The 13,427-nt window shown below is 43.2% G+C and overlaps 1 protein-coding gene across 7 annotated transcripts in view; it reads left to right on the top strand.

Moving 5' to 3' along the window:
* Positions 1-2,955: 2,955 nt before the first annotated feature.
* SLC8A1 (solute carrier family 8 member A1) overlaps positions 2,956-13,427 on the top strand; it is a 138,025-nt gene continuing 127,553 nt past the window's right edge. For 6 of the 7 annotated variants that reach the window (XM_054820884.1, XM_054820879.1, XM_054820883.1 and 3 more), the window contains exon 1: positions 2,956-3,091. In XM_054820884.1, the coding sequence (XP_054676859.1) occupies positions 3,039-3,091 (53 nt within the window). In that variant the 5' untranslated portion in view covers positions 2,956-3,038. Of the gene's footprint in view, positions 3,092-4,810; positions 5,135-13,427 lie in introns of all 7 variants that reach the window. The other variant, XM_054820881.1, reaches the window with a different exon arrangement.

Genomic DNA, 13,427 nt, shown 5'->3' with positions numbered 1-13,427 from the left:
TGTCTCACCACCAAAGATGGACTGTCTCCCTCTGTCCTGCTTGTTTTGGGGAGGAGGAGATGAGTCAGTGGGCACGAAGGTCAATGGTGTTTTATTTCCATCTCTCTGTGGCCCACTCGGTGCTTGGCAACACCACTGCCTATTTTTTTCTTTTGCTTTAGGAAAATGTCTTTCACCTTATCAGCCACATGCCCTGATACAAACTTCACCTCTCCCAGCAGGGACGAATGGAAAAGCTCTCGATGGAAAATATGAGTAGCTCTTTGGCCACTCTGCATAGGGAGCGGAGTTCAAAGGGGTGGTGTCACTCATCCAGGGGGTGACATGCAGCAGCTGAACAGAAGGGCAGATCAAAGCCAGAAAACAGCCTACCTCCTTGGCCTTGTGGTTACCAAAACTCCGAGTGCAGCAGTATCAAGTTATTCTCAAAGCCACACGTTTTTCTTCGGTTGCGCACACCTGTGGTTTTCAACTTTTCCTTCGTGGAAAGGACACATGCAATGAATTGAAGCAACAGTCTTGCTTTCCTTAGCCCATTTTGGTTAGCCCTAAGACTTAGGAGCAATACATGGAAGTCAAGAGACCTGTGAAATACAAATATACTCTCATGTTAGTGCCAAATCTTGTTTGTTTTTTATGCTGCTTTGTGGCAGCTTCATGTCCATATCTGGACAACCTAGTAAAACATAGAAATAAAATCACATGAATAACCCAAGGGAAGTCAAAAGTATTATGCAATATTTAAAATTAAGCAGGAATTTCAATGCTTTGCTGAATCATGTTCTTATTTGTACTAGAGCATAGACCTCCTTAGTCACCAAGCCTAACAGGCAACAGCAGCAGATATTCCCATTCAAGCATCCTCCTAGGATGAGCTTGGATCCAGCTCTTGAGAGCCTGGAGAAACCCCAGGACAGATTTCCAGAAGAGATTTTTCTCCTCCCATTACTTTCCACCATCCCAAACGACAGGCACCGATACAGGCTGTCGTACTAGAAACCGGAGAGTCCCCTTATACTTACTCATCTTTTGCAAGTGATTCCTTTTGCTGCCTGTTTCATGCTTCCATGGGCCTTCTGCTTGCTCTGGGATGCAGAAGTGTGCTCCCAGGGCAGCTGTCTTTTTTCTGGATGCCAGGTAGATGCTGGAGACCTCCCAGGATTTTCAAACACACACACACACACACGCATGCACACATGCAAGCACACACGCACGCCATCCCCCCTAATTTCTGAGACACCAAACAGCAGTGGTATCTCTAATTGGGCAATTTGTAATGTAATAATGAAACAATGTAGTTTGTCATTCATTGTAGAGGTGGATCTGGTGAGCCCTTAAAAAAACTTTTATTCTGCAAGTGTTCAACAGATGTTTAGGGAAAATCTCAAACAGTCAAGGTCATTGGTGTGTGGGAATATACAAGGAATTTCCTTCTCCTGCAATGAATCAAAAACACCAAGTTTGAGGACAACATTTTCAATGCAAGTGGCCTGAGTATGGACACCTACATTCAGCCTTAGATATCTAAGTGCCTGAATATGTCTTTCACCAGTTTTCTTTCATCAAGGGAGCTCAGTCTGAAGCAATCGATTAGGTCTCTAATATCTTCTTTACTCCCAGTTGGCACTATAGCATACGATAATAATGACATACACATAGCGTCCAAAGGAGGGCAACAAAGATGGTGAAGGGTCTAGAGGGGAAGACATATGAAGAGAGGATGAAGTCCCTTGGTTTGTTCAGCCTAGAGAAGAGGAGGCTGAGGGGAGACCTCATTGCAGCCTACAGCTTCCTCACGAGGGGGAGCAAAGGGGCAGGCGCTGATCTCCTCCCTCTGGTGACCAGTGATAGAACCTGAGGGAACAGCATGAAGCTGCAATGGGGGAGGTTTAGGTTGGATATCAGGAAAAGTTTCTTCACTGAGAGGGTGGTCGGGCACTGGAACAGGGTCCCCAGGGAAGTGGTCACAGCACCGAGCTTGACTGAGTTCAAGAAGTGTCTGGATAATGCTCTCAGTCATATGCTCTGATTCAGCTGGTCCTGTGTGGAGCCAGGAGTTGGGCTCGATGATCCTTATGGGTCCCTTCCAACTCAGGATAGTCTATGATTGTATGATTCTATGATTCTATGATACTTAGTCTTGCCCTTTCACTGGAGCCCTTAACATTCCCGTTTGCACAGCAGAGATAACAAAGGACAGAGTTAAGCTTAATTATATGACTACTTTCCTGACCTGTGGCACAGGGTTCCCTGTGCACATTTTTGTCCTTTATCAGCCCTTTCTGAAACTGAAACCTATGAAGTATGGAAGGTAGGAAGGAGTACGACGAGTGATTTATTCATAACTACATCTGCAAGAAGCTTCCAAACTGCAGCTTCCACTCTTCAGTGTTTCAGGCATGTCCCATCGTGGCTACTGTAATATCAGAGGAATGCTTACTCCTGCTACTGCTGCTAATCTGGGAGCAGTCACGTGGCTCTTCTATAATCTATGTCTCTCCAAAAATTTGACTCTTAACCTTCCCTTGCTACAGACATGATGTATATTGCCTTGACATGCTTCCAAGTAGCAAACATGCAAAACCCTGACCTATAAGCAAAGCAAACAAGGAAAAAAAAAGATATTTCTGAGAATAAAATTATGTGAGCCTGAAGGAAAGGGAGAAGAGAAATCTGCCTTGGTCATTTCTGTTTGCCCTCACCTAGGAATTACTTTGGAAAAAATAGCAAAATACTACTCTGGGGAGAAGAAAAAAAAACTAAAAAGGTTCTGAGGTGCAAATCAAAAAAAAGGGAGCCTGCAGAAAAGATCATTATTTATTTATTTTCACTCATTTATGTGTCAGATGAAGCTGAAAGCTGCCAGATAGCTTCTTTTCGACAGCTTGAAGTTACTGTTGGGAACAGATCCATGTATGGAAGCAAAAGCAGAAAAGCATAGATAAGCTGAGATCCAGCTATGCAAACCATCTTTAGAGACACTTAAAGGACAAGCACCCCAGCTCCTTTCTTTCTGGTAAATTTAGAGACACTATCATATGAGGGCTTTTTTCCATTCTACTTTACCCACAACTGCTGAGACTCGGCTGGGGTAAGTGAAAAGCAATTCAAACATTTCTTGGGAACACCTAGGTATTGTTAGACAACATCCTGAGTAAAGCTGTAAATCCGGGGCTACAGGATGACTCCAATAGCTGGATAGCAGTTAAGCTCTCTGAGTAAGGAACATGACATATAACAGCTTTGCCACTGGAGGGACAGAAACTTTCTAAGTGTCTGAAAGAGGCAAGAGGAAAACATTGGAAAACAAGCATTTTATCACTCACAAACCGGATTTACAGGCTGACTGATGTTCAAACATAGGCAGACAGAGGGATGGTGGGCAGGAGGGATGGTGGTGGTTACCAGTGTTTGAGTCTTTCTCTGTTTCTATCTAGAAAAATTAAGAAAAATAGTCAAGGGGTTTTTCTTCTCTCATCTGTCCTACTTTCATTTTGAGAAAGACGTCTCATTTGGATTAAGCGGACTGGACATTAGGAAGAGCTTGTTGTAAATGACTGTTGTTTTTCTTGGCACTTGAAGGCAGTTTCTCAATGTTTCTCTGTAGATTTGAGGTTGATTACATCCTGTGCAAGGATTTTTGGTATGGTTTTAACTGCCATTACAGTGTTGTGAAAGTCAACCCCAGCAAAAACAGCTGTGTGCTATTGTGAATATTTCCAAAGCACTGAAGTAATAGCTTTCCTTCAAACTAGCACTGAAATGTGTTAGCTCTGTGAACTGGGCACTGTCAAAAAAGCAGAGTATACCCTTGGCAGAAAGGCTTTCTCCACAGAAGTGTTTTGTTAAAAAGAACACAAAAAAAGCTTTTTGTAGCCTTGGCTTAAAATCTTGTTGGTTTGCGGTGGTACAGTTAAACATGAGATTTTTCTTTAAATGCTACAGAATGGCATTTGGGTAACAGTTCATGTGCTTTCAGGTGTTATAATACAGTATTCATACTCCCACTGCAAAGTGCTAGATAAAGCTTTCTCATTTTTCAGGTGGTTAATAGACTGGAAAAAACATTAGAACAGGTGAAGTGAAATTATACAGAAAGAACTGAAAATAATATCGTGAATATGACTGAAATTGTAGGAGATTTCCAGCGATATGATGAAAGATGATTGTAAAGGGAAATTACTAGACCACAAATGTCATAAACATTTCCATTCATGAATGAAAATGCTTTCCCTTGTCATTACATAAGAAGAACATAATGGAAGCATTTGCTTCTAACTCCGTAGTAGAAGCTGAAGTCAAGAGGGCCCATGCATATGGCCCTCGTTTCCCCTTATTTAGCTAGCATTTCCATGGATATTCCCACATTCCTCATTTTTATACTCACTGAAATACAGATCTTCTCTTTGTCTGGTTTCTTCTCAAGTGCTGAAAAAATAATACTCAAAATTAAGCTGCAGCTGAAATTTGTCTGTGCCCTGCAAACTTTGATTTTTTTGACAGATACCTTTTAAATACATATCACCTGTCTATAGAAATACTAGCACAGGAATTAATCTTTAAGTAATTGGGGTCAATAAATAGCTTTTTAATTGCTGTTGAGTCATTAACAAATAAACCTTTTTACTGTTATTGCTATGAAAGAACACTTCTGCATTTCCCACTTACTCAAATTGCTTCTATTTTCTGTTGGATATGGTTCTGTTTTGTAGAGTCCATGAGCCTGCTGATAGATAAAAGCTTTTCCCCAATTTTTTCCCTTTTTTTTCTTTTCCCGCCTCTTTGAGGCTATGTGCTTCTCTTTCCCCAGAGACAAAGACTAGCTGATGTGCATGGTCCCTGAGCAAGGCAATACCCAGCAGTTCCGCTGGGCAGCTTGGGAAGAGGATGGCAGGATGGAGCTGGAAGAGCTGGGACCTATTTAATTTGATCTTCCCATTTGGACCAGGGGCTGGGGTAGTGTGGCCCAGTGGACAAAGCAAGGAGTAATCCTGGCTAGATGTCATCCTGCCAGGAGTCACGGCAGAAGTCACCACTCGGTTCCCAGCCCCAGGGCAGACCTGCCCAGGGACCTTGTGAAAGGTTCATCCTTTGTCCCCCCCTCCTTCCCTCTCTCTGTCAGAAGCATTTTCAGGTAGGCTGTGTTATCACTGATGTTTTATTATTATTATCAGTGTACTAGCTATTATTAATATTTACTATTGATTAGTCATGGGTATTGCTAGTGTTTGTTTGGTCCCTTGTGCAAAGCTGATGGGATCTCATTCAGAGACCCTAGACATGAATATAAATAGTCAAATAAAGCATTAGCAATAGTATCGCTAACATGTCTTTTATAAGTGACTAGTCATTATGAGTGCTGCAGTCTCCGAGCATTCGCCACGAGGTCCTCCCACGCACCATTCTTTGCCAGAGTGCAACGAGGAGAGGGGGAAGGGGGAGCTCTGCTCGTCTAACAATCAGACAGAGTGCAGCTGCTGAGCTGAATTGGGGCAGAACAAAACCCAGGAGTCAATAACAAGGGCAAAGCTGAGCTCCCTGCTTATTCTCGCTAGCTGCGGACAAGGGTAAAGCTGTCCTCACCCTTGAGGCACTTGGAGCAAGCAAGAGTATGCTGTGCGTCTCATGGAAGGAGCTAAAGGCTCACAGGACTTCTAGGTGCACTGGTGGTTTGTGTTCCTAAATCTTAGTGGCTTTCAAAAAAAACCAAAACCAACACAGGTGGTTTTCAGACATCAGGTCTGAGGAAGTCTTTGCACCAGACATCCACAACTGGTTAAATGAATTCAGACTTTCTTGTGAGAAGGGAAGCCATGTTTGTGGTTAATAGTGTGCCCAAGAAGACTCTCTATATCACACAAATAGTGTGCCCAAAAGACTCTCTACATCCTCAAAATAAATCACACAGAGGAGAGCTACACCGTGAAGTTGTTCAGTGAGGATTTCACAAACTGGCTCTGACTTGAAGTAAACCCACTGTATATTCTCCTTCAGGCAACTTCAATATTTTTATGGTGATTCCTGAAGGATGGAGTTTGGACACTATGTCTTTCTCTAGTAAGTCAGAAGATTGGAACAGATTCTGGGGGCACGTTGACGGACTGATCCACTTCTCTGGCCAGATACATTTTATTGCCTATGTTCTAGGGAAATCAGCTTCATGTGATGGCTCTGCCTTTTCCCAGCCTAGAAGCCTGCAGACCCATTTGCCAATTCAAATCTGGTTTGCCCAAAGAATTGAGGCCTGAAGAATAAGATGTTCCAAAAAAAGACTGAAAATGGGCAACTGTCATCTTTGGTTTTCTTGCTCCCAAAACATCATCTTCCTATTCTCATCTCTCTTCCTTCAGGGTAAGGGACAATGTTCTGTCTGGGGAGGGTTTCACCAGAGGACTCACAAAGACAGGCAGCTTTCTAGAAAGAATGGCATTTTAGGAAAAGTTTGTGTTTACAGACTGCAAGCACCACATGTAAATACTGCATCATGTACCATGGTGCTCACTGCTTGCCGTCTCATGCATAGCAGCACAAATATGTCCAGTATCTTCTATGCACACATGGCCATAATCCTTTGGAATAAGAGTAGAACTTCAGATGGGAAGTGAAAATAGCCTGTGTTTTAGAAAAACTGTGCTGCTATTTTTGTGTCACTGTGTTAAACTCTGGGCCATCCAGCTTCACAAACCTTTTCTTCTTTATAAAAGTTCTGTGTATAATAACTGACTGCAGAGCATGGAGACACAAGTAAATAACCCTCAATGGCCTCAGCTGGTCTAAATCCAGCTGTCATTTTTGGTCACTTACAGGCATAAACTACTCCTAAATTTCCATCTCATGATACAAGTTGCCTTGAATGCCCAGCTGGAGTCTAGCTGTTACAAAATAGCTCTGGATAATACTAAGTTTTCAGGTACTCAGCATCTCACTACCAAAATGAACTATGGCATTGCTGAATTGTGCTCACATGGGAGTCATCCTGGTGCTAGGGTTTGCAGATAAGGCACCCAGGAAATGGAGAAAGCCTCTTTACAAATGCAGAAAAAAATAATCTGAAATCAGTTGCATGCCCTGGAGCTAAAAGGCTTAGGTTTTTTAGGTGCCCAAGATGTTTTCCCTAAGCAGTTGGCAAGATGTACCAGGAGGCTGGCTAGGGACATGGCTGCAGCGATCTCCTGCCATTCCAGTGTGCTTCAGACAGACTCCAGCCATGAGCCCTGCTCTTCAGACCCACCATTTCTAGATCAGTGACAAACCAAAGGTGGCTGAATGCATTGCATGTCTCCCATGCCCACAGCCTCCACGTAAGCACAGCAAGAGAAGGTAACAGCCTGTAGCTATCCCCTTCCTACAATGCCTGTTTCCCAGGTTCACATATACCTCTGGAGCTCATGGGGCCACTTTCTGAACTGGCATCCTCGACGTATATGGATGAGGGATGCCACCTGATAATATGCAATTGCTTTTCTAAGTTGTCCCTTGGTACATGATGAGGTTTTGGCTTAAGTTAAGATACTTAAGGTCAGAGTACAGCTGTTTTGCCATCTAAGATGCAGAGATGTTTTTTTCTAGAGAAAGGGATGGGAGAGCTCTCAATTATTCATGCAAAGGAAGAAGAAGGAAAAGCAGGAGGAAACGATGTCCAGAGACACACCTGGAGGAAGGGGCTTGCCTGGAGGTGGCGTAGGTCATGCATGTTGGAGAGGACCTTGACATTACCCCACATTTAATCCTGTGAACAGAAAGAGGTTTCACTCTTGTCCCCTCTCATCTTCTGATCTTCCATGTGCTGCTATGGGAAGAGGCAGCAACATGACAGCTTTAAGCAGTGGTGGTGTTTTTTGCCAATTTACAGGTAAAGCAGACAATTTATGAGTTGATATTAATTTTGGAGTTGATCCTTTAAGAAACTCAGTTTTATTCTGGCAACACATGGGGGAAAAATATAGCAACAATACAGTGAATCTGGAGGTCTTCAAAACTCAGTTTATTCTTATCTAGGGCTCCAACCATCACTGTGATCTAATCATAAATGTATTCATATTACATGGGGTCACTGCAGGGCAAAGCTGAAGTTGTTTTGATTTCCATACTTCGACATATTTGGATTTCTTTTATATTTAATGATGAACTTCCTCCTGAGTTTGAGATGTTTGTTTTTAGGATCTTTCCCAAATCCTTGGAATGCTGAACTCTGACGTTGCTAACATAAAATGCAGGTTTCAGTTTGTGATCTCTCTAGCTGAGCCTTTTCTAGAGAGAGGAAAGGAAAGGAGAGGAGAGGAGAGGAGAGGAGAGGAGAGGAGAGGAGAGGAGAGGAGAGGAGAGGAGAGGAGAGGAGAGGAGAGGAGAGAAGAGAAGAGAAGAGAAGAGAAGAGAAGAGAAGAGAAGAGAAGAGAAGAGAAGAGAAGAGAAGAGAAGAGAAGAGAAGAGAAGGCATGCATTTCACTCTGGAAAATTCCACATCAGTTTACTTATGCAGAAAGGTGCACACAGGAGAAGGAAGATACAGAACTGAGATTCTGGAAAATTCCAGGATTTGGGTAAAGGTACAGTGGGAAGACATATGCCCCAGACTAGTCTGGGTTCCACTTATCTTAAAGATGACTAATGACTTGTCTGTAAATAGCCAAAGAGGAAAAACACTCTGGAATGTCTTCTGCCAAGGAGTGTTGTTCAGGTATAGATTTTCCTCTGCCAGGCTGGGAGATTCAGTGCTTGGGTTGTTTTACTCCCCATGGGATTACACTATATTGAACTTTGTGTAAAGCTTTTTTCCTACTCTCAGTCTCCCAGTGCTTTCAAGCTCCTTATCCTGTCTAAGATGAGATTAATCAGAAGTTTTGTCACTGGGATGTTTCCCAGGTTATCCCACAGACCGCGGCATGCCCTGGAGGTTGCACACTAATCCCGCATGACACCACCACACACCATTTCCTGCTCCTCCAGAAAGTTGTCCTTCCTTTCACTGGAACATCAAATTGGCTTTTCTTTCCCTCTTATATAAGCAAAAGCAGGAAACTAGAGGAAAATGTGAAAATGAAAAAATAACAAAACATGGAAAGTGCAGGAATGTGGTCTACAAAACTGTTGCTGCCTTTCTATCCCCCCACCAAGGCTTCCTTGAGTCCCTGTTGGAAACTTCTGTACATGAAATGTTCCCTTTTTTCTTTCTTCTCTATCTGGAGGTGTATTGGACACCATTGTGTTGCAACATGGCCAGAATGGGGTTGTATTCTCCTCTTTGTCAACTAGATGAGTCCATGCAGACTGCCTGGACAGCAATGTGCAAGGAGACAAATGGCATGCTGCCATCCTGGGCTATCTGTACAGCCCCTAATGCATGGGGAGATGGGCTGGGATCCTTTGATGCAATCAACCTGAAAGTGCTCCTCCAAGCAGCTAGGTCTCCCACGCTACATGGAGGTCTCACCAAGATACTGAGTTTTATCTGTAATGTTCAGCAAGCATTAGGAAACAAGGGACAGGACATGAGCTTGGTGGAGGTGATGGAGGGGCTGGCCCACAGTGATTTGGGCAGGACTTCAGCGTATCAGGCCTCAGGCAGAAGCCTGAAGAGTCCTGAAGCAGCCGAGGGGACGTGCTTGTCCACCTGCAGTAGCTCTGACTACTCTCAGGCTTTCTGCAGGGACCTAGGGCTTGATGGACCAGTCTTATCTCTTGCCCTACAACCTCTTCATCCTTCCAAATCAGCTTGCTTTGATGCCTGTTTCTAAAAGTAGCAACCACGCATCAAGGTTTAGGCTTTAATGTGTGAATAGGGAGCCCATCTCTTTGAAACAGTCCCCTCTCATGCTGATTCCCAGCATCAGCAATTGCCATATCCACACACTGAAACAAAGAAGCAAAACCAAGGTGACATCTACTTTCCCAGCATCTAATTCTCAGCTCATTGCTTTTGTTGCAGTTTGGCAAGCATGATATTAGAAATACCCCATGTTAACTTTTTGGCTTACAGAAAAGCTCCAAGCAGAGATCTTGTGCTTCCACCCTAGATGCGGCAATGAACGTTTGGATTTGCTGCTAGTATGTTGACACTGCCATAATGTACACAGTAAAAGTAAACCCTTCCTGTGGCCACAGACCACAACATGCTAGTGATCCATGGTATTATCCTGTTATTTAGTGAGTCATTGTCGCTGCTGAGAAATACACACAGTCGAATAAGCTGCTAACAATAACACTGGATGTGAGAGACAAGTGTTTGTTTCACTCCAGTGTAACTTATTCCATATGGTCCTTTAAAGCATGTTAAATGTTAAGTCTTTTTGGCCTGCCAACTATTATTTCAAGATGACCTCCTGGATTTAGCCTGCTTTTCAGAGCATAGCTATTTGAAGCAAGGCTCTGAAAGCATCTCCTGTCCAGGATAAATGCCCAGTTCAGGAGTAAGACAGATGTTCTGGATTGCCCTAACTTTAGATGAATAGGTAGGTCTCCATTTTTATTGATTGTCCAGAATAGTGATGTTTACTGCTTCTCTGCTGCTTGCTGTGACACCTTTCAGATGTAAGCCACATGTTATACCAATGTTCTTAACACAGGGCAGAAGCCATACCCTGACTGAGGAGCTAGTATAGCTTTAACTTCTAGCATTTACCTCCCATGTGTTTTTTTCCAAGTTGCTGATGAGCCAAATCTTTGTGAAACCTTCTAGTATGTTTTCCAAATCTTCCTGGCAGTGTTAATTCATGGGCAAAAAGGGAGATACACAGCTGTGAAAGGCATCCTCATTGCACTATCTGGCTACATTATTCAAAGGTTTAACAGAGTGGACCCTTGTACGATGTCCTGCACTTGTGTTCCTGTCATGTTCTGTATTGGGCCTAGTCCACAGCACAGCTTGGAAAACAAATGCATTTAAAAGTTTCTCTCATTTTGAAATACTTTTTGCCACTGGTTACAGAAAATAGATGCTCCAAGAAGCATTTTTCTTGATAACAGAGATTTGCCTTTTGGCTTGAGTTGATTTGATCTGAAGTGAATTTCTGAGAAGAGTAACCAATGCTTAGAGCATTTTACAGCTTTGCTGATAACTTCATCCTTCCCCTGAAGTGTGACATGTCTCCAGCTCAACCTTGACAAAAGAGTTAATCTTGAAGGTTCTCTGCTGTGAGTGTGTATGAAGATCTCTATGATACTGTGGAGGAGAACAGTGTGTACAGAGCATGCACGTTTTCTTATTGGAGAAGAGAAAACTTTGTACTGCCTGCCAGTGAAAATCTGCTTAGCAGGCAGTGATTTGTCTGTTCAGCTACCAATCATTGGGTAAGATTCAGGACAAATCATGAGTATTTTAGAAAAATTTGTCGGTCCCTTTCTAGACACTTGAGAATCTCCATTACAAATCACCAAAGACCCACATGAGGATCCATAATTCAGTCACAGTCCTTGAATTTTAGAGACTGGGGCAAGCCAGTCTAGGTGTGCACCTTACTTCATGTGTGCCTGGAAAGTGCCTTAATGTGTTAAAATGCTTGAAGATGTACTTCTATGATAATGCACTAGAAAACTTTTGGCCCTTGACCCTTAATTTCAATGTTTTACCTTAAAAATAACCCAGCAGACTATTTCTAAGCATGCTTTGATGCACAGATATAGAGGAATGCTACAAAACAGGACAAGTTTGTAAGCATTGCAAGCTGTGCCACTATTCATGTTTTCTAGACATTTTCTGTCCCTGTTGATAAAAACATACCTGATTTTAACATTCTTCTCTTTGAAACAGACAGTTTGATTATCTTGAAATGTGCCTTGATGTATGCAGCCTATGGAAAATTACAGAACAAGACAAGTCTGAAGACTCTAACCTTAATAAAGCTGATGTTTTGCCAGCACAAACTCCCTGCCTTCATCCTGAGTTGTAACTTCTTTTCTTGACTTTGGAGTGGATTATATTTGATGCATGTCCTTTCTTTTGTGGCTGTGACTTGTGCAGAGACTTCATTTTAGCTAGTTCTTTCCCCCCAAAAATCATCTGTGGGAAGGCACTGCAGTGAGTCGGGTTCTTTGAAGAGCTAGAGGTGTGCTGAACATGGCAGATGTGGTGGCCTGATTGACTTCAGATACAGCCATGCACGTGTGTAGCTCATTTCTCATGTGGTTCCCTGTATTAGTCCTCAGCTACTGAAGTCCTACGGTACCAATGTCTGCACTTAGGATCTTCTGTAGGGTCAGTCAGGAGAAATGGGGACTTGAAAGACAGAGTCAGGCTGTCAAGGAAGGGAAGGGCAGTGTGATTAGGTTAGGTAGTACCCTTCAGGGGTTTCCTCACCAGTCACAGGGAGACAGCTCTCATTAATCCCAAAGCACACCAAGTTCCTCCTGACCATGAAGGCAAGCTGGACACAAGAAAGGTGGAAACAGCAGGCTTATTGTCCAGCTTCAAACTGTCATAATTAAGCACAAGGCTGACCAACAGCTTCCAATCAGTCCTGAGTATGGCACTTGCTTTACCTTATATTCCGGTTTTGCCCCTTTTATTCTTCCCAGGTTCTGCTTCTTTACCAAGTCTTTCTCCTCACAGACAAGCCGTCCACCTGTATTTACTTCTCCCTCACTGGCCCCAGGTTTCCTGACTTCATACACTTATTTGGTACTCACAATATGGTTGCCTCGGTAATTTCTACCTCAGTCAGCAATTAAGCTAGTACCCTGCTTTTGTTATATGTATGTTTCTCTCTTCTACCATTTTTCATGCTGCTGTCTAGTTATTCTAATTACCAGTCAGGGTTGGTCAGCTACATATACATTACTCCTTATGATCTGCAGGTTCTGGTAGCTTCTCATACCCTTACTTCATGTTGTATCTTATACAGTCATAAGTCAGGGTTAACCAAAAACATTATTTTGTCTTTGCTATGGAGAGTGCCCATGTGTGCCCTTGTGCTGTTGTCTCATTAGTGTTGCAGTTTGGTGAGGGCAGGCCATTTGTCTGCATACCTCAACTTGCAATTCACAGTGGGACAGACTTCTAGCAGGGCAAGTGAAAGGGACCACCATGGCAGGACAAATGTTTCCAACACAAGCCTTTCTGTGCCACCAGCTCCTGAAAGCATCTGGGTAAGCTTCAAGGTTTCCTATGGCTGAGCATGAAAAGCTAATGGAAGAGGTTGTTAAGTGAGTTAAATGGCTATGAGCCTGGAACAAACCTTGGGAGGACAAAACCCAAGTGGGATATATCGTGGGCTTTGGAGCAGCAACAAGCTCTCTTCCCCAGTGTCCCACTGGCTAAATGGCTCATCCGCCCAGGAAATTGGCCACCAGCCTGGAACCAAGGCCAGTCTGCTCCCAGGCTCTGTGAGCTTGGATAACATTGCCGCCTAGATCTGCTCTCCCAATGTCGCCTAATTTCCAGTGCTCTACTGTTTTCCTACACCAAATCTTTGTCCAAAGCCTAAAGGCAGGTT

This window comes from Grus americana, chromosome 3 (genome assembly GCF_028858705.1).
Source record: "Grus americana isolate bGruAme1 chromosome 3, bGruAme1.mat, whole genome shotgun sequence".
In the NCBI taxonomy this organism is placed as follows: Eukaryota; Metazoa; Chordata; class Aves; order Gruiformes; family Gruidae; genus Grus; species Grus americana.
The sequence above is the reverse complement of the archived record's forward strand: the minus strand, read 5'-3'. Positions and strand labels throughout refer to the sequence as shown.